General features: G+C 36.7%; 1 protein-coding gene and 1 pseudogene across 2 annotated transcripts; both read left to right on the forward strand.

Moving 5' to 3' along the window:
* Positions 1-2,900: 2,900 nt before the first annotated feature.
* Positions 2,901-15,799, forward strand: LOC18426694 (eukaryotic translation initiation factor 2 subunit alpha homolog). Its single transcript, XM_006833336.4, has 8 exons — positions 2,901-3,053; positions 3,542-3,949; positions 10,096-10,152; positions 10,234-10,320; positions 10,406-10,552; positions 12,306-12,410; positions 15,241-15,339; positions 15,629-15,799. Exons 2-8 carry the CDS (start codon positions 3,566-3,568, stop codon positions 15,776-15,778), a joined length of 1,029 nt encoding a protein of 342 aa, XP_006833399.1. The 5' UTR covers positions 2,901-3,053; positions 3,542-3,565; the 3' UTR covers positions 15,779-15,799.
* A 1,397-nt stretch (positions 15,800-17,196) lies between these two features.
* LOC18426695 (uncharacterized) lies at positions 17,197-26,409 on the forward strand (annotated as a pseudogene). The gene is made up of 9 exons (XR_016056191.1): positions 17,197-17,682; positions 17,913-18,164; positions 19,643-20,746; positions 20,865-21,132; positions 21,243-22,073; positions 22,508-23,266; positions 23,370-23,433; positions 23,725-23,967; positions 25,505-26,409. The product of XR_016056191.1 is annotated as an uncharacterized LOC18426695 (transcript).
* The last annotated feature ends 833 nt before the right edge of the window (positions 26,410-27,242 follow it).

The raw sequence follows: 27,242 nt of genomic DNA on the forward strand, positions 1-27,242 counted from the left end.
TGACAAGAAAGGAGGTTCGTTTATCAACTATTTTTTTTGTCAATTTTTATTTTTTTCTTGTTAATTTTATTTTTTTGAAGTCAAATTTTTTTCTTATAAATTTTTTCTTGTCAATTTTATTTTTTTGAGGTTAAATTTTTCTCTTATAAAAAAAAAATGAAAGGTTTTTTTTATCAATTTCTCTTTTTGTCAAATTTTTTTATTATCAAAAAAATGAAAGGTTTTTTTTATCAATTTCGCATTTTGTCAAATTTTTTTCTTATCAATAAAATAAAAAATTTCTACTAAAAAAAATGAAAGGTTCTTATCAATTATTTTTCTTGTCAAATTTTTTTTTTTTGTCGAAAAAAAAAAGTAATAAAAAATTATTGTAAAAAAAAAAAAGTTCTTATAAAAAATTAATAATACAACAAGTATTTTTGTCAAAAGAAGAAAATGAAAGGTTTTTTTTATCAATTTCGCTTTTTGTCAAATTTTTTTCTCATCAAAAAAATGAAAGGTTTTTTTTATCAATTTTGCTTTTGTCAATTTTTTTTTTTATCAATAAAATAAAAAGTTTCTTATAAAAAAAAAATGAACGTTTCTTATCAATTATTTTTCTTGTCAAATTTCTTTCTTTTTGTCAAAAAACTAAAATGGTTTTTGTCAAAAAAATAAAAAGTAATAAAAAGTTGTTGTCAAAAAAAAAAAGTTCTTATAAAAAAAAAATAATACAACAAGTATTTTTTGTCAAAAAAATTATTTCTAAAAACAAAAAACATGTAATACAACAAACATTTCTTGTAAAAAAATAAAAGGTTTTTGTCAAAAAAACTAAAATGTTCTTATAAAAAAATCATTATTTATTATAGTCCATGTATGATTATATACTTCATCCATAATAGTTCAATGATTTTTATTTTGTGTGATGTAATTTAATGGTTAAAATAAGTTCATACAGATAAAAAATATCTCAATATTCACATATTGATGAAAAAAATGAAAATTAATAATATACTACCCCTATTTCTTATTGGATTCCTAAAAAAAAAATATTTATAATAAATTTTAATAATTTTTTTATATTTTTTTACAGCTTAATCCGATCGATTTCGTCGATTCCTGATCTGGATCGTGGATCTACCGATCCGGATCGCCGATCCACCGATCCGGACGGATTTTTGGGGTGCCCGATCAGGGCCACCGACCCTTTTTTTAAACCACTGATGTTAACTTTTAAGCGGTGTGGGAGGCCTCCTTTCCAATGTAAAGGTATACAATTGGTAATAGGTACGGGTCGGGTTGGACTCGGATCTAAAAGAATTATGGGACTAGGACTGAGACCCAAAGTTATTGGACACGGACCTAGACTCAGTTGGACCTAGACCCCGAACTAGAATCCAAAGCCGACCAAACCTAATCATATTTGACCCAAAAATAAAAGAAATATATTTAATATGGGAAAAGTTTATATAGAGCCGAGGCTCTAAACAATTAAATTAGAGTATAGCTCAAAAATTTTACTAGAAGAAGTTGTTTTGATGCCCAAATATCCTCAAGTTGATCATCTCGACATCAAGATGCATGGACATGAGAACAAAATGGATTTCAAGTTTGGAAAATAGTGTATTTTGTAACACATGTTTGGACCTTCAATTTTCAAGATTTTCAAGTTTCATAGATCTGTCGATCTACAATATTTTTTAAGCTTTAAACTTTATAAATAAAGATGAAAATATATTTTAAAACTATCACAAAGATTTTCAATATTGAAACCACATTTATCGACACTATTTGAAGGTTGGCTCTAATTTGATTGTTTAAAGCCTAGGCTGCTCCCTACAAACTGCACCCTTTGAATATTTTGTTAAATATATACATGCATTATTTAAATATTATAATTAAGTTATATAGCTATATTTTATTTAATAATCAATTAAAATATTATATAAATAATAATACTATTCGGGTTGGATATGAGTTAGATCCACATGGACCCAACTTTAGATCCGAATAGTGTTTTGGATCCAAGATTTGGACTCAGATCCAACCTGTCGAGTCTAATTTTTGAACCCATATCTGGACCTAGGTTGGGTCTAGGTCCATTGCTACCTCTAGGTATGAGTGCTTCAAAAGGATCAATAGGGCATATTGTTCACCTAGAGATTTTGTGTTGAATGGCTAGAATTGGGTTTGGATTTGTCCAAATAGGGGATTAAAATAACAATAAAAATAAAAAAAGTATATTTATAGGGTCGGTATTTACAACCAAAAAAATATATCAGATAAAGCTTAAAAAAAAAAAATAAAAAAAATACAGGTTTTCAGCATGGTGCTGTTTACATAGAGCCAGGGTTCTAAACAATCAAAGTAGAGCCCACCTTTAAATAGCGTAAGAAAATGTGGTTTCAACATAGAAAATATTTGTGATAGCATTAAATTATATTTTCATATCTAATTATAAAATTTAAAGTTTCAAAAATAGTGTAGATCAAGCAGATCTATGAAAATTTGAAAATCTTGAAAATTGATAGTCTAAAAATGTATTACAAGATACACTATTTTCAAAACTTGAAATGTATTTTTTCTCATGTCAATGTATCTTGATGTCGAGATGATCGATTTGAAGATATTTGAGCATCAAAATAACTCTTTCTAGTGAAAATTTGAGGTAGGCTCTCGAATTTGATTGTTTAGAGCCTTGGCCTTATATAAACTACTTCCTTTTTCGAAAAGAACCAATATAGGACCATATCATCCCCGATGGAGTCGATCCCGAGTGATTACCATCCTAATTGGTTATCCATATCAAAATCGGCGGGTTTTTAAACGGTACGACTCGGTTCTTCCATTGGTTAAGGATGCCTTGAAACTTGAAAGAGATCACGTATATCATTTAGCGAATTATTAAGGTTTGTTTTGTCCTTTGATGAACCGTGGGCTAGCCTAGTCTTTCTCCCACTTTTATTTTGATTCCTCTCTCTGCTTAGGTTCGATTGCTCCTCCCAGTTCGAGCTCCACTACTTTCTCTCTCTAATATTTTCAGGGCTTCTCTCGAACACACTTTCTTCGAGGTAAGTCTCTCTCTCTAAATGCCATCATTTGTGTTACTTTAAGTTTAATTTTTTTGTCTCTGTCTTTTGCTTCCGAAGAGAAACCCTAGTTTTTGAGAGCTAGAAAATTGCAGAACAATCACTTGGACACTTTGTATTTATCTTTAAATTCTTTCATTTTTCTTCCATTTTGTCTGTTCGCTCTCAAATTTTCAGTTATGAAACCCTATTTTTGTGGGCATAGAAACTTGCAGGAGCATTGAACTTATTCTCTTTTTTATCCTTTTTATTTTTTTATTTCTTATGGTTCCGTTTCCGCTCATGAAACCTTCTGGTTTTGTGATGCCTGAACACTGAAAACCCTGTTTTCCTGAAAAAATAGACTGACATTTTTTACCATGGTGGCAAAAACATTTAATTTTGGGCGTAGAATGTTGGAATCCTTTTTCACATCTGAAACTTCTGGTTTTGTGAAATCTTTAACTCTGAAAACCTGATTTCTATTACAGAGACATTAATAGAGCTCTGAAATCATGGCGGTGAATCCCCCAAATTTAGAATGTAGGATGTATGAAGCTAAATACCCAGAAGTAGACATGGCTGTAATGATTCAAGTGAAGAACATTGCTGATATGGGGGCTTATGTTTCTTTACTGGAATACAATAACATAGAGGGCATGATTTTGTTTTCTGAGCTTTCAAGGAGGCGAATTAGAAGTGTTAGTAGTCTTATCAAGGTGGGAAGGCAAGAGCCTGTAATGGTTCTTAGGGTTGATAAGGAAAAAGGTTATATTGATCTTAGTAAGAGGAGGGTTTCGGAAGAAGATATTCAGGCTTGTGAGGAGAGGTATAATAAGAGTAAGCTGGTCCACTCCATCATGCGTCATGTGGCTGAGACAATGCAACTGGACTTGGAGGTGTGTTTGCCTTATATTTTTAAGTGTTTTACTATTTATCTCTATTCTCTCTTTTATTATGTGGTTTCCTTCTGCTTATAATCGATGCGTTCAGATTTTTCAATTGCCTTTTTTTGTTAGAGAACTTAGTTATCTGATTTTGCCTTGTCATGTGCTTTGGAATTTGATGTGGGTTTTTACTTTTCGTTAGTAAATGTATATACAAGAGTGGTTTACATGTCTATTTTTTGGGAGAGTTTGGGGCTTTGATGGTCTTGTGGTTTCATCTTTTATCTATTGATAAGTCGAGAAGTGTTCTGCCTTCATACGTATACATTAGGAACTTTGTCATTAGTCTCTTAATTTAAATCAGCTAAGTCGTCCCATTCTATCTAGAGAAATCCAATGCTAGGGTGAGAATTTTTATTGGAAAATGTATATCACTCTTGTAAACTAAAATTGTAAAAGAGTAGCTCCTTTTTCTTTTGGTTTCAGTCTTGTCCTTTGTACCTTCCTTATCTTTGTTATCCGTACTCATTAATGAGTACCACCTATGATTTGCATTAATGTTTATGCAATACCAAAGCAACAACTTATGGCATGCCTTGGTTTTGCGAAACTTGGATTGAAATGAAATAATACCTCTGAATCATATTGTTCTGAATCATATTGTTCATTTTACATGTTAAACTGTATAAATAATCTGTGCTTAATATTTTCATTTTTTTAATAATTCGTAACTGTATTACTGAACATATGGTATCACATTGAAATTAAAAAATAGCGATCCACAACCCACATATCGAGAACTCTGTAGTGACAAAATGATGGTACATATCAAAAAATTGGGATTGCTTTTGAAACATTAAAGACAGATATACAGTCCCATGTTTCCAAAAAAGTGGGAATATGTATGATAGAAAGAGAAAGAGAAATAGAAAGAGGGAGAAATATAAACAGAGAAAGGAGGTATATGGAGAAGGGAGAGGGGGTTAGGCTAGAGATAAACAGGGGCTTTCTTCCACTAGGCTGAGCTGGAGAAGGTTGACAGGGTCCCTACTGCCGTTTCTTTAGCAAGGGAATCAGCAGTGTGTTTTTGTTCCTCCAAACTCGGTTGAAATACACCTTGATGTTCCTGCATAGAGAAAATATGTGGTCAAAATAAGGTGTCAGTCTCAATGGACAAGGCGTTTCTCTAGAAGCCCACTGCATGACATTTTGAGGGCCCCCTTCAACTAATAGCCTATGAACTTGTAGGCCTAATTGGATAGTTCTTCTTAGGCCTTCCAGAAGGTAATGGTTTCAGGCATTGTTGAGTCAACCACTCCAATGTAGTCAGAGAAGGAAAAGGTTGAAGTTTCATGGTTCCTCAAAATCACCCCAAACCTGGTTGGACCTGGGCTGCCCAAGGAGCAACTATCTATATTTAGCCTGAGAGAGCCCGTTTTTAGAGGGATCCACACACTTGATCTTGAGGTTGATGGCGGACAGAAAGCCAATCTTTTCTTCCAATTGTTCACGAAATCTGATGTTGAATGGTTGGCAGGTCTTTGAGTAATGGTGGCGGATTTGAGGCGATCGTGATGGATTGGACTGTGGATGATCTAGCTTGGAGATACGGGAGTTTCTCTCTCCAAATGGTATACATGTTTGCCAGGATGGAGGCTTTCCACATGAAAAGGTCTGCTTTATGGTACACTGGGGAAAATAATATTGGAATAGCTGCCTGATCAATCCTGGATTTACCAAAGCCAGCCAAGTGATTGCAAGTGGACTGACCAAAGGCCGGAGCAGGGTAAAAATTCATGGTCTATGGTCTTTCTTCTTGTAAACACATGCTACATCTATTGGGTAGCTGGAAACCTCGGTGTTTAGCTGGTCCAAGTTTAATTTCCGATGGGAAAGCATTATCCAACTGAAAGCTTGAATTTGTGGGGAACACAGATACCCCAAAGCTTCTCTGTAATGGAGAGGGAGCCTCTTGGTTTCGGTTAAGAGCCAAAAAGAAAGAGGATATTGAGATTAAGATTTGAATCATTGTGTCGAATACTTTGTATTTGCTAAAATTCTTTTAGTTGTTTGATTATTCCTTTCTTATTTTGAACTTTTCCCAAGCATTTCCTTTGTGAACAATTTCTACAATGTTACAATAGTACGAAGTGCTGAGTCTAGAGACTCACGACTTTATAGGTTACTTTGTTGGTACACAGGATGGTCCTAAACAACACATTAGGTTCACAAAGGATCTGATCTATATACACAAATTTAGTGTTTCGTGATTCCATATTTAAAGTGGATTACAAGATAACTTGTACATCAAGAAAAATCTAGTTCAATAAATAAAATAGCACTACACCTTTGAGAGAAAAGGATCACTTCTCTTTAAATGTCCATAATACAAACTAGGAGTTTTTAAACGAAAGGCTACTTGAAATATTTTTTTATGGCATTGGATATCTGAGATTTTAGATTTTTAATTTTTTTAACTAAGGGTGTCTGTACCCCATCCCCACTGTTTTCTTTCTTCTGACTCTTTTTAAGTGATAATTGACCAAATTGCCCCCTTAAACTCTTTCTATCTCATCTTACTGATATAAGGAAACTTAGAGAGAGAAACCGAATCCTCATGGGTGTTGATTCACCGAGTACATAGATATTGAATCAGTGTGGTGTAGAGCTCGGAGATAATCATGGACAGCAGAAGCTAGTTGATGGCAATAATGAACTTCTTGCTTCATCTAGCATCTTCCCTCTCTTCAGCAACTTACTTTTTCTTCATTTGTACACCTTCAAAGCTCCACGCTCCATTTCTCGTTAGCTTCAGAAGTGGTGGAACTCGGGTTATTTAGGCTACTTTTAGGGAGAGAAACACCAATTTTGGAGGTTGAAAGAGGACGAATAGTGGGTGTTTGGGGTGGATTTCCAGTTTTGTGGTGAAATGATGTAGAAATGGCAGTTTTTGGAGAGGCAATTCTGGTTGGGGTTTCTGGTTTGGATGGTGTTGAGGGAGGGAGGGAGGGAGGGAGGGAGAGAGCGAGCATCTGAGAGTGAATACATCTGAGGGGGAGGGAGGGTGGGCGGGAGGTTGCATCTGAGAGTGAATACAATCTAATCCAAAGGGAGAGAGGGAGCAAGCATCTGAGGCAATGTTTCAAAAAGCGCTAGGCAGCACCTAGGCGGCCGGGGGGTCCAGGCCGCCCAACGCCTAGGTGGGCGCCCAAAAACTGGGTGGCCTAGTGGAAATAAATGTTTTTGGAGCTTTTTTCTCTCTAAAATAGGCTCTAATGGGTTTTAGGCTTCAAATAAACCTAAAACCCACAAATCTGCTTCTTTAGTATTAAAAAAATATCAAAAAATGCCCTCAACAAGGGGAATTTCTGCCCCTGGGAGGGGCGAAGGCCCTGGGCGACCGCTTCAGGTGGCCGCCTAGGCGGGTGCCCTGGCCTTTTGGATCGCCTAAGCGGCCGCCTAGGCGCTAGGCAGTCCGCTTTTTACATAAACCTACTTTGCATGAATTTGGTCTTCGGTGATGACTGTTTCTTCCGCAAGTCACTTGAAAAATTAGGGTTTTTGCTAGTGTTTTTTTGATAATGTTAACATCGTATTGAAGGATAAGAGAAATACAAAGAGACCCAAAGGGTCAAAGTACAAAATGTCACCGAGGCACGTGACCAAGTGCAAAAAAAGTAAAAGACGCAGGACGAAATAAAGTAAAACAAAACCACCGAACAAAGTAGGGGCAAAAGAAATGCCCAAAAACAGTGGGCAGTTAAACCAGAGCCCAATTAACCCAAGATAAGACCAGAAGCGGCTCCCTGTTTGGCTAGATCATCCGCTACCTGGTTTGCCTCCCTCCAGATATGAGTCCAGGAAGCTCGCATACCCCTGCAGCGTTCATAAATCTCGTCAAAAACATGCCAAAGCCTCTAAGGAGGTTGGGCAATCCTCGAAGACCAAGATATTACATTCTGGGAATCCCCTTCTATTACAAGGAGGTGACCCCATGAGCTGTCAAAGCGTTTGAGGCCTTCTAGAAGTGCTCGAGCCTCGGCCTCGGTAGAATCAGTTCTCCCAATGGAAAGGGAGAAGGAAGAGAGGGAGAGACCCTCGGAGTCTCAAAAAACGGCACCTATACCTGCAGGGCCAGGATTGCCCAGGATGAAGCATTGAAATTAAGTTTGATGCTTCCTCTCTCGGGAGGTCGCCATAGCGCCGATCGAGGCACCTTCTTGGGTCTGAGGTTAAGGATGAAGGGCCAATTAGCGAGAAAGTCTGATGCTGGGATAAGTTTAAAAAGAGGGTTTTTGTTAGTATTCAGTCGAAGAAGATCGGTGGTTCTTCTACATCTAAGTCAGAGAAAGATTGGGTCTTGACTGGAACTTGGGTTATCCTTTTTTATTGCAATTGATTGGAACTGCTGAGGATTTGCTGATATTGAAGCTCTTGGAGCTATATGGGCTTTTATCTGAGAGTTTGATGGGACTCTCTCTCTCTAAGAATTTTAAGGGCCGCTCTTCTCCCCCATAGGAAATATGAGAAGAACTTTCCTACCCTATTTGTCTTCCTTTGTCCCTTTGGCATAAGTTTCTGACTCCCTCCCGCTACTGTGAATGAGTCACGTGGGCATGGGGATGGCTGTTGTAAAAATCTGAGTCCTATAATATCCAATGTCTAGGAAAAATCTTAAATGGTTTCTCTCAAAAATCTGTCATCCAGGAACCCTTGATGAAAAATCCAAAGTAGACTCAACTCCATGTTCTCTTTGGCAGCATGTCTTCCTTTTCGAAATTATGTGACTTGTAGCAAAATAATAGTAACCTGTTGAATTTTTTCTGCTCCAGAACCCTAAAACTTTCCCCTTGTCTATGAACTATTTATCTAGCTAGTAATTCTCTTGGCCCAATAACAAACGAGGGAAGTGCTACAGTTGTGGAAGCCTCGGCTTCCACAAAACAAATACACTCCTAATATTGCTCTATTATGATGTGATCCATGATGATATCCTTGGTAGGGACACCCCTAAACTCAGCTGGAGGAAGGGCCCATGAGATGATGATGTCTCTATTGTCTTCACTCGGGTTAGATTGTTTGTCCTACAACCCTGGAAGATCCTTTGATTCCGCTCTTTCAACTTGTGTCATGGAATCCTTGGAGGCAAGGCTGCCATGATAGACACTATTTCCAACAAGTAGGAGAGATACCCGTGAAGCTGGCATAGCCCTACAGGCAATAGACTGATGGAGACCCCATAGGCCAATTTCCTTTTTATTTATTTATTAGTTTTTGTATATCAAGAAAGTAACAAATGATTGTAGAAATTTGTCACCCTTGAGATTTATTGTCCTCACCTGATTGACTTCATTAGAAGAAAAAAGTTCAGAGGAAGTCCTTTTTAGGATTTAAGTTAGTTGGAATCCAAAAAGGTCATCCTTGGATAAAAAATGATTTCCATAAGTACCTCCATAGAAGAATACATTATGTATTTTTCTTAAGTAGTTTCACTGCTACAAATGATCAATAGAAGTCTCTCAACCCGTGCTCTAATCTTAAAATATTTTTGATTAGGTTTTCAATTTCCAAATCATGAAGCATGATCCTAAATTCCTAATTGTTTATTTTCTTATTCTTCCCATAGTCCCTTGTCTGTTAAATGCTTTTGTGACGTAACAAAGTTCCTACACCTATTTTTATGCACCAAGTGATGCAAATAATTAAACTATACAGTGCTATGGGGGGCAAATCTCAAAAAGGTTACAAAAAGGTCTCCGGTGTGTTTCCTGAGAGTGCTTCGTCATTAGTGAGGCTATCAGCTTCTGAATTTTCTTTTTGTTGTATGTTGCCAAAAGATTTAAGATTTCATATATCGATAATACCTATTGCATATGAGGTTTAGGACGTGTAGAACTTAGAAATTATTGATTATTTTTGTATTGCTATTGATATTTATGGATCTTAAGTTCAAACTCTGTTTTTCTTAAATGATCCATCTCCATTTATTTTCGAGCAATTTGGTTCTTTTTCCTTTGCTGCATTTATATTTTGTGGGTAATGCAGCTTTCTAGTCTTCAGTTGGTAAACTGCATTCTATCAAAGCTTATTTTTCCTTAGGTTCAACAAGTCTAAATGACAACATTACAAGGTGTTATTTCTGAATTTTCTTTGGACAGGACCTTTACATTCATGTTGGTTGGCCTTTATACCGAAAATATGGACATGCTTTTGAGGTAAGTTGCAACCTGCTTCTTGTATGAAATGAATGTTTGCAATGTTTGATGAATAACTCAAAAACTTTTCTGAGTTATCAGGCATTCAAAGTGATTGTAACTGACCCTGATTCAGTTCTAAATTCCCTCACCCGGGAAGTCAGAGAAATTGGACCTGATGGACAGGAGGTAATGCTATGAATAACTGCCATTTTTTTCTTTTCTGTTAATTTTTTCCGATAGCACTACTCACTTTAAAGTGTTCTTCTTGTAGGTTACAAGGGTGGTGCCAGCAATGACAGAACAGGTTAAAGATGCTTTAGTAAGAAATATTCGAAGGCGTATGACCCCACAACCATTGAAGATACGGGCGGATATCGAGATGAAATGTTTCCAATATGATGGGGTTCTTCATATTAAGGTCTGTGTTTTGTCCAAGTCTGATTGTGGAGCTTCACCTTGATGGAATCTGCATTTCTGTTAGTTAATTTTGTTACTTTTGAATAGGGTATTCTGAAGTGTTTTTTTAATTTGAGCAAATTACATACGAACACTATTGAGGGAGGTCAATTATCATTTGGTGTCTCATTTTCCTGAAATTACGAGCACCCCCCCTCCCCCCTTTTTTCCCCTAAGTTGCCTCTCGTCCGGCAATGGAAACACCCGGATAGGGGGCTATTCTTTCCTTTTTAAGTGAACTCCATTTCTTTCACTCACCAACACCAAACCCATATGCTCCATACTTTCACTCACCACCTCCCCAAAACCTCGTCTGAGAAACCCCAAACCCACCGGGAAACCCTAGGATATCGTTGGGAACCCCAATAATTCGCCAGAAAAGCCCCCATTAATGGCGACCTTCACCTTCTTCTTGGTCCTCCTCTTGGTGGGTCTGCCATTTCAGACCCAGACGACGAAGCCTGCTTATCAAGCCTGAAACAATGCTTTCAAGACCCAAAAGGAATGCTCGCTCATTGGACAAAGAAGGATTTAGCCTCTCCCTGTAATGGCATCGTCACCTCTTACCTGGAAGGGGTCACCTGCAACAATGATCGCTTATGCAACGGGGAAGTTCTCAGGCAAGTTCTTGGGGTTTGTACAGAGAGATAGAGCGGCTTTTGTGAATTGGCTGTTTGGAGGATAGAGAGAGAATGGTCATTACAGCAACTGCGGTGCCATGGGCTAGAGAGATGAGGCAGCTTGCCGCTTCCTTTCAAAATTCAGGGCGATGGTGGCAGAAAACAAAAAAGTAGGCAGAGAGATAAGCAAGGAGAAAGAAGGCCAAGGATGGTAGGGCTGGGAAATCAAATTCGAGCATGATGGGCGATGGGGGTCTTTTCTATTTCTACAAATATTTAAGGTTGCTGGATTTTTTTCCAAGAGGCTGAGATTGATCGTTCTCTTTCATGAGAGATTAAAACAGCTAGTCTACTCTCTCTTGGTGTTTGTTGTTTCTCCCTCTTCCTGGAAGGTTTCTTCTGGTCTATATCTCTGTTGGGCAAGGGTTCTGGGTTCTCTCTCTACATATATTGGGGCAATGGTTCTTCTCTGTTGCTCCTCTCACTTCTGCTATTTTAAGGTTGGCATACTTTCTCTCTCTTCTGGATATGGGTCCTTAGCTTTTCTCTCTCTTCCAGGAGCAATGAAAGAGGAGGATTCTGTTGTTCTTTGAAGTCAAAAGGAGAGAGAAAGTAGCTGCGCTTCCCTAGAGAGAAGGGGCCCAAAACATAGCGAGAGAAAGCCATGATGAGCTTAGGAAATTGGCATCACAGTTCCCTAGAAAAATAAACCTCCAACTTCATACGGAGGGGGCCGAACCAAAACTGCTGCTCGCGCTTAGAGAGAGAAAGACAAGTGACAACTTGGAAAAAAGAAGAAAGTGCTGTACAGCAATTCAAACCCCGGACAACATTGGTAACTTAGGACAAAAAAGTCCTGTCCGGTGTTTTCATTACTGGACCGGGGGGTAACCTCAAGAAAAAAAAAAAAAAGGCCGCAGGGAGGGGTGGTGGTGCTCGTAATATTGGGCGAATGATCCCCAAATGGTAATTGACCCCCAAAAAAAGGACCGTACGTAATTTGCTGATTTAATTTTCTCCGTGGGAATGGATTCTTAGGATTGTGTTACTCTCATTGAGTTTGTTTGCTCTTGCTTATTTTCTGTTTCTTCACAGGAAGCTATGAGGAAAGCTGAAGCTGCAGGCAATAATGATTGCCCTGTGAAAATCAAGCTTGTTGCTCCTCCCCTTTATGTTCTTACCACTCAGACTTTGGATAAGGTATGTGTGGGGGTTCTCATGATATTAGAACAGCTTGAGAATTACATAATGTGCTTTAAGCAGGATTTCCCAATAATTAATCTGAATATTTTTTTTCTATGATTGTGGATATAATAAAGTGTTCAAAAGGTGGAGGCGGCCGCCTAGGTGATTTATTGGCCAAGCCGCCTAGGCGGCTGCCTAGTCGGTTGGGTGGCCAACATTTTCATCACTGATAAAATGGAATACAGAAATATATAGCAAATGCTGTTTTGTGTCTATGGGGGTAAGAGCCTATTTTCTAACTGGTATCTGGTCTGTGGTTCTTGTGTTTGACTGTTATAAAGATTTGTGACTGTAGAGGTAAATTAATGCTGTGTAAGTGTGTGTTGCTTAGAGAATAGGCATTGACTGACTCACTCTTCAATGAAGCCGGCATTTGGTGACATGAAACAATTTAAAATGCGTCATAGTTTGGCTATTATCAGTCATAATTGCTTTGAAGACTTGTAGTTTAGGCTTCATGATTTACTCAGCCATGGACTTAGAGCAACTTAGGTTGCCTGATATTTGATATTTTGAGAAGCGGTTTATCTTAAATGAATATTTGGCTAGTTTGAAAGCCCACTTAAATATGCTTATCTGGAAGTTAAAAAACTGTTCCTCTGCCCGAGAACCACCGAAAATTTATCAATTTTGCTTTGAGAAAATTTGAGAAGTTCGTATAATCATTCAAAATCTTGCCATGTCTTATTGCAATCAATTTTAGGGTCCAAATGAGGTTCTTATAAGACTTTTGGGGTGATTTTAAGCTTGTTAGACAACTGAAATATTGAAGATAAACATCCAAAACATTGAATAATTAAAGATCTCCTCTTTCTTTTCATTTTCAGAGCATCTTTTGTACAACATCATTTCGTATTGGTCATTTGGTTTATTGGGGACTTGGAGTTTGTGAGTATGACTCTATGAGTATATAAAGTATGGTGTGTACTTGTGTTTTTTTTTCTTCACTATTTTAATTATTCAAAGAAGCAAAATTTTCAGTAATTTGAACGTGTTTCATATTCATGTGCATATATATGTATAAAAAAGTTAGTTAGAATATATGTAAATGCTTAAATATACATATTTAACACATATAGGTGTATATGTGCATTTGGATCGCACATATTATATGTATTATCTCGCACAGTGCTTGAGGTTCTGGGCGGCTGCCTAGGGGCCAGGTGGCCTATATATCCCCCTCCCTGAGAAAAAAAGAGAAAAAGAAAAAGAAAGGATAAACACTCCCCAGATTCCCCCGGCTTTTTTATTTTTGGAGCCTTGAGTAAGACTTTCAAGATTGATGTTATTCATTGTTGATTGTGTACTTGATTGCATGTGTTGTGCTTGTAATGCATATCATCGCGTACATTCTAACTCTATATCGAAAAGCTATATAAAGGTTATGAGGTTGAAAATATGAATTTGATAAGAAGTTTGTTGTCTTGTCTGCACGCATTTCTACAGAGTGGATCGTGTTCATTCATTTCTTGCTAATTATCTCATTGATTCTGAAAGGTGTATTATTTTTAAACTGGAAATGATGAGCCATATATAGTGCCCTTGATCCGAATCTTTGGTGTAACTGTTAGATAGAGAAAAGTTCAAATGTGCTCCTATTAAAATGTGGCCCTCTTCCAAAAGTTTCTCTTAGAGAGGATTTAGAATCCAAAGTATTACTCTAGATGCACTTTGGCATTAGACTCATGATTTGCAGCTCATAAACAGTGCATATCTGGTGATTTGTGCAGAATTAGAATTAACAGTGCAAAAGTTAAATTTTCAGTAATCTATTTTTAAGGTTCAAAATCCATTTGTTTTTCAAATTCATGCACCCTTTGCAATTTTTAGGTCCAAAATCCTTCTTTAACATGGGTTTTGTGAGGAGACTGCATTTGAGTAGGTGCGTTGGCCGATGCACCAAAATCCTATACTTTTAGATACTCGTACTTCTCAAATGTGTAAAAGCATGTGAATGAAACAATATCTAATTTTAGAAATCAAAATTCTTCTATCTCTGTTTAGAGTGACCTTCCATGGTATCATGGAGCAAGATCAGATTGTCTCCTTCAAGAAATTCCCCATCATGACGTATATCTATTATAGGGGCTTATTGTATTTCCATTTGTTCTATGACCTGTATTAGCTGAAGCCGCTGGTTTCAAAAGTTGCTCTACCTTTTTGACAACAGATTTCAAGGTCAGTAATAATTAATATTAGTGCCGCTCTCCGAATCTCTCTCCCTCGATGTTGCTAGATGCCTGGCCATCATCGTGCGGACTAACTTCTCACTTTACATACTATTTGTGAAAATTATCTCCACTTTATGTATCACTCCTTTTTGATGAAAAGATATCAAAGGTTAGTTCTTTCTAACTGGCACTGAATCTTATATTTGTGAATGCCTTTTTTCTTGCTCAACATTTATCCTACTTGACGTCGTTTTCCTTGAGTTTAAGTCCTTCATGATTCAGAACTCATTTATTGCTGGAGCCAAAGGTTCTCGTGATGATTGGTTTATAATGCTTTGCTTTCATAGCCTCATTTGATGTTCATAACGTGCCAATTAACTCTATCTCACTTGTTTCTGTATTATTTTTTGTTGTGAATATACACTAGTTCAAGTCAAACCTGGAATGAACAAGATACGGTTATTTACTCTAGATTATTTATTAGTAGAGATGTACAACAATTGATCTTCCCAATTGGAAAATTGCCTGAGCTTTAAGTTTTCTGACCTCTTATCGATATTATGGCTGCACTATTCTCAATGGTATTCGATGGCTCTGTGATTTACTTTGGACAGGAGCAAGGCATACATGTTCTAAATGCTGCCATCAAAGCTTGCACTGAAGCAATAGACCTACACAAGGGGAAACTTACTGTCAAGGAGGCTCCTAGAGCTGTGAGTTCCCTCATTCCAATTGTGCATTCTATAAATGTCTGTGTGCATGCATGCACACACGCACACGTTCTGACTTCCACTCTTGAGCTTTTTTGGGAGTAATTTGCCTTGGGGGTTGTTTTTTTCATTCATGTAAACTTTTGAGAAAACACATAAATGACTTGCATGTTAGCCTTCTAGTAGTTGGCCGCCGAGTAACCATGGCAAAACTATAATAATATCATACAAAAATATAATTTTTGGAATATTTTTGCAAAGCTACTACTGAAATGGGCCTTTATGATTATAGGTGAGCGAGCGTGATGACAAGCTTCTTGCCGAGCACATGGCCAAGCTGAGGGCTGATAATGAAGAGGTCAGCGGTGATGAGGAAACTGAAGAAGAGGAAGATACAGGGATGGGCGAGATTGATCTTGATAATGCTGGTGTGACTGAGTAGATTATAAGACACAAATCAAAACGGAAAAATTAGGTGATTTTGGTTAACACTATTGAGTTTACGTGTATAGAACCGCCCCAATTTGTGCTGCTCGTGATTAAGGTTACATTTGTTATTTTCATTGAAGTTTGCGGTGGTCGATTTATCTGCCTTGTATGGAATTTGTGATCCTGAGATTTTGTTCAGAGCTCTTCAGTTTTCATGTCATTGGGATATTCTACATGAATTACATATTAATTTAAGACTTATCGCAAAAAACGTTTTACATATAATTGTAGAGAGGTTTGGGATGCCATATGGAGGAACTCCTTAACATTGACCGAGTTTAATTTTACAAATGGGAAACAGATTATTGTAAACAATTAAGACCAATTATTTACATGAAGGTCACAAGCTCTCATATGTGATGTTTGGCAGCTAGGTGTGTCTCAAAGTTGAAAGACAAAATTTTTGGACTTTGGGATACATCTGTTGTCTAAGATTGTCTAACATTACGTGTGACCAATGTGAAATTTGTGGCTAGGTGTATCACGAAGTTCAAGATGATGGCATTGAGAAGCATTTCTTGTCTAATTTGGCATCTAACATCTGATGTTAATAGTGTCTGATATGTAATTTGGCAGGCGGCTTGGTGTGCCACAAAGTTGGAAGAGCTTTTTTTTGACTTGGGAGCATTGACATCGAACTGCCAACGTGAAATATGACCTACTTGTACCAACTGTATACCCTTTTCCTCCGCCAAAACCAATGTTTTTTTAGTTTTTATGGAGATTAATGCGTGATTAATTTGGCGAGTCTTTTCCTTCTTGCCAATTTGTGTGCCCTCTCATATGCATAGGATCTTGTAACAAGCTAAGAATCAAAATTCCAAAGATGTGAGAAGCCGTATTCTACCCACTCCAACCACACTTAGAAATTCTAGTACTCAAATGAAATATGCTTTTAAGACTTTCTACACAATGACTCTCTCTACACCCCATGGAGGCCATCCTGGGTGCCAAAAGCCAAGAATCAACCCTTGAATGTGGCATGCTATCTTCTCTTATCAATCCTTGGGTCTCAAAATTCCTTACTCCAATGTTATATATATATATATATATATATGAAAAAATCATCCCAACATCCATAGGACAAAATGAACAGTGATTTCGTTTATTTTTCTCACCGTTCAAAATTCAACGTACGGTTGCGATTATTCGATAGTGTTTTATTTTTTTATTTTTTTTCGACAATTCATAATGATATGAAATTTAAAACATATGTACATTTTAGTAAGGTGTACTTAATAAACATATAAAAAAAATAATTCGTGAAAAAAATTGACCAAAATACCATCGACACGTTTTGAAGGTATTTTGGTCGATTTATTTGATGTAAAATATTTTTTTGATACTTTCGGTAGATTCGTTTATTTTCTATCAATAAACACTTCTAAAAAAATAGAGAGAGAGAGAGGGAGAAAACCAATTGGCAGTCCGTCCGATGGCAGTTTTCCTAAACTTCTGTGATGAAGACACGGGAAAGAGCTTCACGGCCCATCTCAACAAATCTCTCACTGATTCCGGTATCTCTACCACCTTCTCACTCACACAACAAAAACCACCACCACCACCGAGAGATATAGAGAAAGCTATTAAAGAATGTGAGGTGTTTATTGCCGTCTTTTCACCCAACTATGCATCCTCTTTCTCTTGCCTTCACCACCTCTCTTATGTACTGAGCTTGCCAACGAGGAGGACTATCGTTCCTGTGTTTTATGAAGTCGAGCCTTGGCATGTGTGCTGGCAAAAGGGGCCTTTCGAGGGGGCTTTCGAGGATCACAAAAATAAGAACACGATGCAGGGGTGGAGAAATGCTTTGAAAGAAGTTGCCCATATTTTTGGTTTGGATACCAAGGATTACAGGTATAACCAAATATCTTTGATTTCTTGAAAAATAAACAAAATGCATCTCTCTGTCGCTAATTACTAAGTATATTTGATGTTTTGATAAAAAAGAGAACCCCTCTCTCTCTCTCTCTCTGTGTGTGTAGAGTTTGGGAAGAGAAACTCCATAGAAAATAAGTATAAAGTGTAGAAGTACTATTTCCACTTCCTACAGTGAGGTTTGTAACTATCTCTGTCTTTTCCTCTAGCTATGCTTCCTCTTCCTTCTGCCTCGACAAGCTTTTTTATATTCTGAGTTTGCCACCAACGAGGAGGAGGCCCTTTCTTCCTGCCACTTATGATATGGAGCCTTCGGATTTCCGTTGGCAAAAGGGATCCTTCAAGGGAGCTTTTGAGGATCACAAACGTAAGAATGGGATTGATGAGGAGACGATGCAGAGGTCGAGAAATGCTCTGAAAGAAGTTGCCGATCTTTCTGGTTGGGAAATGAAGAATTACGGGTATAACCAAATGTCTTTGATTCATTAAAAAATAAACAAAATATATCGCTCTCTGATCTTCTCTCTCTGTTGTCGCGATCAGGAACTCCATAGAAAGTAAGTATAAAATGTAGAACCAATTGTATTAAGGGCCGTTTGCATCTATGGAAATAGATTATTACTCTAGGTAATCTATTCCTATTGAAATACATTTTGGAAAAATATTTCCTATAAAACAGATTTCTGCGATAGATGCATAAAATTTCCATATTTTTTTTTTAAAATTTTTTTTTGTTAAATATATTTATTATATTATTCATTATAAGGTTTTTTTACTAAATATGAGGTAGTTTCTTTATCTAAATAGTTGAAATGATATCTCTGTAAAAAATTTCAAAGTAGTTTCTCATTTGATGTAGTTTTTTTTTTCCAAAATTTTAAGATATTTTGTCTCCCTAAAACTTAAAATTTGAGATAGTTTCGCTCTCTAAATTTTTTAACATAGTTTCCCTCACTATGAATGTTTAAGTACTTTCTCTCTCTAAAACTTAAAATTCAAAATAGGTTTTTTCTCTAAAAATTTTAAGTACTTTCTCTGTCGAAAATTTGATGATATAGTTTGTCTCTATCGTTTCAAGATAGTTTTCTTTCTAAAACTTAAAATACGAGATAGCTTCTCTCTCCAAAAAATTTGAGATTGTTGCTCTCTCTTAGAATTTTTAGATGCTCTCTATAAAACGTAAAATTTGGCATAGTTTCTCTCTCTAAAAATTAAAGATAATTTCTCTCTCTCTAAATTTTTTTAAATATTTTCTCTATTTAAAACTTAAAATTTGAGATAGTTTCTCTCTTTAAAATTTTTGATATAGTTTCTCTCTAAAAATTTTGAGTTATTTTCTCTCTCTAAAAATTTTAAAGTTCTTTCTTTCTCTATAACTTAAAATTTAAGATAGTTTCTCTCTCTAAATTTTTTGAGATATTTTATTTCTCTAGAAATTTTGAGTACTTGCTCTCTCTCTAAAACTTAAAAAATTTGAGATAGATTCTCTCTAAAATTTTATAAATTTGAGATAGTTTCTCTCTCTAAAATTGATATAATTTATCTATAAAATTTTAAGATATTTTCTCTCTCTAAAACTTAGAATTTGAGGTAGTTTCTTTCTTTAAAATTTTTGAGATAGTAACTTTCTTTAAAAAATTTTAGCACTTCCTCTATCTAAAACTTAAAATTTGATACAATTTTTTTTCTCTCCAAGAATTTCAAGTACATTCTCTTTATAAAACTTAAAATTTTGAGATAGTTTCTCTCTTTAAAAATTTTCAAGTACATTTCCTCTCTAAAATGTCTTTTGATACTCCCCTCTCTAAAATTTGATATAGTTTCTCTCTCTGGGTCTGTTGTATCTCTCGTATTTTCTTTATCTACTTCCGAGAACCTGTTCAATTTTTTTTTTTTTTTTTTTTTCAGTTGCCTTATGAGGAAACGATATATTATGTAGGGCTGAAGCAAATTTGGTAGAGAAACTTGTTACGTATGTTTCTACGAATTTGGAGAGCAAAGCACCAATGCATATTGCTGATCATCCTGTTGGGCTTGAATCTCGCATTGCTGATGTGATGGGACTCTTAGACATTGATAATGTTGATGCTCGGATAATTGGGATCCATGGAATGGGTGGCATTGGTAAGACTACTCTTGCTAAGGCAGTGTATAACAAAATACGTTCAAGCTTCCAAGGCTCCTGTTGTTTCCTCTCAGATGTTAGAGCAATGTCAAAAACAAATAATGGAGTTGTCGACTTGCAGAAACAGCTTCTTCAAGAACTGTTTAATGAAAGTGAGCCAATGTTGATGGAGGTATCAACGTTATTAAGAACAGGATTGGTTCTAAGAAAGTTGTTGTTGTAATTGATGACATTGATAGCGAGAAGCAGCTTGAAAATTTAGCTATTAACCGTGGTGGGTATCATAAAGGGAGTAGGATCATCATCACTACAAGGGATGAGCATGTGTTGAATGTAAACAAGAGAGTTGATGAGTGTCATATCTACAAGCTCAAAGAATTGGATGGCACAGAATCTCTTCAACTCTTCTGTCGGTCTGCATTTGGGATGGATGAACCCAAGCAAGAATATGCCAACCTCTCCGAGGATGTGGTATCCAATGTTGGTGGCCTTCCACTAGCTCTTGAAGTGTTGGGAAGTTACTTAAACGATAAGACCCTTGAAGAGTGGGAAGAGGCAGTAAAAAATTTGAAACCAATATCTGAAAAGGATGTCATGCCAACGCTGAAAATAAGTTTCGATGATTTGAATGAAGAAACAAAACAAATGTTTCTTGACATTGCATGCTTCTTCATAGGAGAAGATAGAGATTATACAATTGATATATGGAAAGGTTGTGGTTTCCCTGTTTTAAATTCCATAAGGAAACTATTGCAAAGGACACTTAAAAAGATTATTAATAAGAATGGGTTGTGGATGCACGACCTACTTCGTGATATGGGGAGGCGGATTGTTGAACTAGAAAACCTGGATGATCCTGGACGGCGCAGTAGGTTGTGGTCTGAAGAAGTCATCAATGATGTGTTGAAGAATAACTAGGTGAGAAAGTCCTAAACTAGCTTATTTTTCTCTTGTTAGAGAATCTTATATAATGAATGAAGATGATATAGTTAGATACATTTGTTTTTGGCTAACATTTACTTTTACTGTCGATCAGGGAACTCGAAAAGTTCGAGGCATAAACGTCTTGGACACCATTGAAACTGAAGCATTTAAATCATTGACCAATCTGAAGCTGCTCAGAATTAATGGTGTGTCTCTGAATGGGAGCTTCAAAATATCTTTCATTGGAATTAGTGTGGATACAATGGTGGGATTGTCCTTTACAGTACCTCCCTGATGACTTTAGCCATGAGAAGCTTGTGGTCCTGGACTTGTCATGCAGCAACGCTCTTTTTGACTTGTCAAACAACAGCGTGAAGCCAGTGTGGAACCTAACCCTTGTTTAAGATCATTTTGTGTCAATTGTTCCTTTTCTTTTCTTGAAAGCTATCGTGGTTGTTATCCTCACTCCCAGCCTAATCTTTTTGTACAGCTTTTCCCGAAGTTGAAGAGTCTTCATCTCAACAATTGCTACAACTTAGAGAGAATTCCCGACTGCTCTCTATACCCAAACTTGGAGAAGTTGATGCTCGCCGAGTGTCCAAACCTCGAGGAACTGCCAGATTCGCTAGGCTCACTAGCAAACCTTAAGGAGTTGGATGTGACTGGGTGCTATAACCTCAGCAGATACCCAGCATCAATTGGAAGGATGAGGTCACTACGTTATTTAAGAATGGGAATTATTTCTATAGCCGCATTACCTGATGATTTTGGGCATCTTTCTAATCTCGAAGAGTTAAACATGGAATGGTGTGAACAGTTGAAAGAGCTCCCCAAAAGCTTTCGAAGTCTCACAAGTTTAAGGATTCTCAAAATTAGAGAAATCAATTTGATTCCATCTTTTTTCTCTGGTTTTTCTTCTTTGGAAGAGTTGGAAGCAGAATTTTGCAATTTAGAGGGGATGATTCCTGATGGCTTTGAAAAATTGTCATCATTGAAAACGTTGAGTCTTGGCAATAACAATTTTCAAGGCTTGCCTAGTAGCATGAGGGGCCTTTCTCAACTAGAAACACTGTCTGTAAAATATTGCAAGCAGCTGGTAGCAATCCCTGAGCTCCCCACCAGTTTGAAAGTTTTAGATGCACCAGGATGCAAAAGTTTGCAAACAATTCCCAAGCTATCCCACCTTTCTAAACTAGAAAATCTGAATATAAGTTGTTGTGAGAAGCTATTAGCTATCGAGGATCTTCCCACCATTTTGGAAATTTTGAATGCTAACAGCTGCATATCTTTGCAAGTAATACCCAACCTCGCTCACTTTTCTAAACTCTAAAATCTTGGATGTTACAAACTGTAACAAGCTATTAGCTATCGAGGATCTTCCCATCAGTTTGGAATATTTGTACGCTTCCAATTGCATATCTTTGGAAACTCTACGTAACCTCTCTCACCTTTCTAAACTAAAAGAGTTGGATGTTTCACACGGTGAGAAGCTAGTAGCTATCGAAGGTCTTCCCACCACTTTGAAAACTTTGAAAGCTTCCAACTGCATACTTTTGGAAATTATATCCAACCTCTCTCACCTTTCTAAACTAGAAGACTTGGATGTTTCCAACTGTGACAAGCTATTAGCTATCGAGGATCTTCCCACCACTTTGAAAACTTTGGAGGCTTCCAACTGCATATCTTTGGAAGAATATACCCAACCTCTCTCACCTTTCTCAACTTGAATGCTCGAATGTTTCTGACTGTGAGAAGCTATTAGCTATCGAGGATCTTCCCACCATTTTGGAAATTTTGAAAGCTAACAGCTGCATATCTTTGCAAGTAATACCCAACCTCGCTCACTTTTCTAAACTAAAAATCTTGGATGTTACAAACTGTAACAAGCTATTAGCTATCGAGGATCTTCCCACCAGTTTGGAATATTTGTCCGCTTTCAATTGCATATCTTTGGAAACTATACCCAACCTCTCTCACCTTTCTAAACTAAAAGTGTTGGATGTTTCACACTGTAACAAGCTATTAGCTATCGAGGATCTTCCCACCACTTTGAAAACTTTGGAGGCTTCTAACTGCATATCTTCGGAAGTTATATCCAACCTCTCTCACCTTTCTCAACTTGAATGCTTGGATGTTTCTGACTGTGAGAAGCTATTAGCTATCGAGGATCTTCCCACCACTTTGAAAACTTTGGAGGCTTCCAACTGCATATCTTTGGAAGTTATACCCAACCTCTCTCACCTTTCTCAACTAGAACACTTGAATGTTTCTTACTGTGAGAAGCTATTAGCTATCGAGGATCTTCCCACCAGTTTGAAAACTTTGAGGGCTTCCAACTGCATATCTTTGGAAATTATACCCAACCTCTCTCACTTTTCTCAACTTGAAGAATTTGATTTAAGTAACTGTAAGAGGATGACTAAGATACACGGTATCAGTGGATTGAAATCATTGAGAAGATTGTACTTGAGTGGTTGCAGCCCTCATGTTTGGACAGATCAAAATCTGGCGAAGGTAAGTTACTTCCTTTGCAAGAAAACTCATGCTATTTGGTTATTGAGGTTCCTTTATTTTATTGACTGCTAATTCCCATTGTGTGTATCTATACTACATATAGGAAATGTTTACAAGTTTAGAGCAGTTAAGTGTTCCTGGGAGCAAGGTTCCAAATTGGTTCGCATGTAAATACACACCAAGATACACCTGGAATCCAGATGGGACATTGCATCAACAAGTGTCGTGCACACTGCCGTGGCCTTCACATGCAGGCCTTGATAACAAAGAAATGATGGTGTACAATGGTCATACGGTTGACTTATTGATCAAGAGGGAAGGCGAAGTATTAAGTGAATTTCCATTACAAATTTATCCAGGCACCCGCCAAAATGAAATTTATTTTTACCATTTTCGAGATGGTCGATAACATCACGAGGTTGGAATGTTCTGGTTGGAAGATGGGGATCAAATTGAAGTCGTGAATGGCTCGAGACAATGCGAGGATCAAGTTGAAGACATAGACGAATTGAGGGCATCGTTGAGCTTTCCCTGCATCCATTTGAAGAAAGTAGGGATCAATTGCATATATGAATCAGAAGATACTGAGGATTTTATGTCTAAATCAGAAGAGACCGAGGAATTGATATGCGAATCATCAGGTACCGAGGATTTTATGTCTGCATCAGAAGAGACTGAGGAATTGATATGCGAATCATCAGGTTCCACGTCTAAATCAGAAGAGACCAAGGAATTGATATGCGAATCATCAGGCACCAAGGATTTTATATACGAATTAAAAGATTCCCAGGATTTTATGGAAGAAAAACTGGCCGACTTCTTCAATTCATTGTATGTAGAATGACAATTTGCAGCCTCACTATCTCTTAAGGTACCAATAATACACATTCATTTCATATTGCTAAACTATGTTTTATTTTCCTTGTAACATATGATGCACTAGACTAGACTGCCTTTTCATCCAATGATTTCGAAGAAGAGGTAGATTCATTTGCCTCATTTATAGCGAATCTTGAGCAGCATAGCCTGATTTATATTTAAATTATTAATTCCCTAACTTATACAATATTATGGTTCTTTCTCTTCATGTGCGTGTCTTGAGGCATGCCAGGTGTTATAAATCTTCATTGCATGATATAATTGACATAAAATTTTATACATATAGGATTTCTTTCTACATGCTATTGTTTTTTTTAGGTAGGGCAAATGATGATGAAGTTGCCACATGTTGAGGAGGATGTGAGCTGTTGCTTTTTATTTTTTTGTTTGATTGACGTCATGTAGTTGAGAAATTGAGGAGTAATTACAGTGAAACCAAATCTCGGCTTGAAAGGATCATCTTATTCTATTGGTCTATTAGATCATAACTTAACGTCTTACCTTGTTGCATAATGCTAGCTCCACTGCGTTTCATGCGTTTTTTTCTGTTGTTTTTTTTTGTGACAATAACTGCCTTTTCATGCTCATTATGCATTTATGTTCACAACTCTTCAACTTCAGAGACAAAAGTTTTGAAACCCTGACTTGGTACAAAACTTTCAGAAATAAGGATGGTACCACCTTCTTTGAGAGAGAGAGTTTATATTTCTGGTTTTTCTTTTGCACGATGATATTGCCAACCTCCATTTTTCTTCTAATAGCCTTGATCCTTTTTTCAGGCTTGTCCTCCTTGTGGGAAATTTCCTTCTGTTGATGGATAGTTTGCTCTCTGTATTATTTACATTTTTCTTCTTATCTTTTTGACATATATGATATTTCCACTAATGTTCAGCCCCAAATAAATGGGCTGTTTGGTCTCTCATATTATTGATATTGAAATATATGTAGGCATGTTTAGTTGTTGAATTGTGGTAAGAATCACTTGCATCTAAGTTTTGAGTTTGTTAGGGAGAAGATTGGTTTTCTAGTTATTCAGAGATTGTAACAAAGATTCCAAAATCCAAACTACTATGGAATAAATGGGAATATTTTTTTTTTTTTTTTTTAAACTAATGAATGGGAATATTTATCTTTAACTTCTCTATTTGTGTAATATTTTGGGAGCAAGAGAGAACCAATATCTATCTTGTAAGGTCTATTGCCACATTACCTGATGATTTTGGGCATCTTTCTAATCTGGAAGAGTTGAATATGCGTTACTGAAATCAGTCGAAAGAGCTCCCAGAAAGCTTTGGAAGTCTTACAAGTTTAAGGATTCTCAAAATTAAAGCATCAATTTGATTCCTTCTACTTTGTCAGGTTTTTGCATCTTGGAGGAATTGGATGCAGAATCTTGTAAATGGGAGGGGAGGATTTCTGATGAGTTTGAAAAGTCTTACAAGTTTAAGGATTCTCAAAATTATGTGCCGCTGGTATCTATTCCTGATCTCCCAACCAGTTTGAAAGTTGTAGATGTACACGGATGCGAAAGTTCCGAAAACATTTCGAAGCTATCTCACCTTTCTAAACTGGAACACTTGAATGTTTCATGCTGTGCGATGCTATTAATTATCAAGGATATTCCCACTACTTTGAAAACTTTGAGGGCTTCCGAGTGCATATCTTTGGAATATATAGCCAGCCTCTCACCTTTCTCAATTGGAAGAATTGGATTTAACGAACTGTAAGAGGTTGATTAAGATAATGGGTACCATTGGGTTGCAATCTTTGAGACCTCACGTTTGGGTAGATCAAAATCTAAGAAGGGAAGTTACTTCCTTTGCACAAAAGCTCATGTTCTTTGGTTATTGAGTTACCTTTATTTCATTGACCGCTAATTTCCATTTTACTTTCATTGTGTGTATATATAGGAAATGTTTACAAGTTTACGGAACACAATGCGAGGATCAAGTTAAGGACAAAGATGAATCGAGGCCATCCAGAAGGTTTCCCTGCTTCAACTTGAAGAAGGCAGGGATTCATTTTGTATATGAAACAGAAGATACTGAGGATTCATAGAAGAAAAACTGGCTGGCTTCTTCAATTCATTGTATGTTTCATGACGATTTGCAGCCTCACTAATCTTGAGGTTCCGACAAATATTTTCCTTCAGATTGCTAGATTGTGCTTTGTTTTGTTTATAACAGATGGATCACAAATGAAGTCAGTATCATTAGCCTTTTTATTCAATGATTTTGAATGAAAAGTTATTATCTTTTGACTCATTTACAGTGAATCTTGATCAGATAGTCTGGTTTAAATAAAGTGCCCAACTTTTGTAGTATTTTAATGCGCTCTCTCAAAAAAAAAAAAAAAACGTTTGTTTCTTGGGGCATGGCATGATATAGTTTAACAATTTTTAACATATTTGATTTCTTTTGGCATGTTGTTCTTTTGGGTATTGCAAAAGATGATTAATTTGCAACATGCTGGAGAATGTGAGTTGTCATGATTTTGGTTGTTTTCTTGTTTGAATGAGTTATTGTAATTGAGAAATTGAGGAGTAATTAATAGTCAAAGCAAATCTCTGCTTGAAAGGATCATCTTATTCTATTGGTGTGTGTTCTCCATCAAGTCAAAACTTTTAACATATTACCTTGTTGCAGATTGATAGTTCCACTGCCCTTTCATGCTCATTATGCATCTATGTTCACAAACCTTCAACTTTATATTGGAAAGAACTCAAAAAGGGGAGACGGAGTTTTGAAACGTTGTGAGAGAGAGAGAGATCTGGTGTTCATTCCACAAGCCCATTTATGTATAAAAGAGGAGAGATGGTAGTTTAACCGTTCAGTACATCTTGATATGACCATAGAGGTATCTATGGGAAATTTGTCAAATTCGCCCAAAATTTCAATGATTTTACTCTTTATTCATTTATAAAAAATGCACCTAAAATACGAAGCGGTGTTTGGAAAATCAAAGAACCAAAATGGGGTTCAAGAGATACCCAGGCCTATTTTAGATTGTAATTGGGAATCGGCCCGATATAGATAGGCTGGCCTTGTTTTGTTAGAGATCGAGGTGACTTAGGTCACTAAAATAAAACCAAAACAGT

The sequence above is a fragment of the Amborella trichopoda genome, chromosome 5 (assembly GCF_054954075.1).
Source record: "Amborella trichopoda isolate Santa Cruz 75 chromosome 5, AtrichopodaSantaCruz75HAP2 v2.0, whole genome shotgun sequence".
NCBI classification, from domain to species: Eukaryota; Viridiplantae; Streptophyta; class Magnoliopsida; order Amborellales; family Amborellaceae; genus Amborella; species Amborella trichopoda.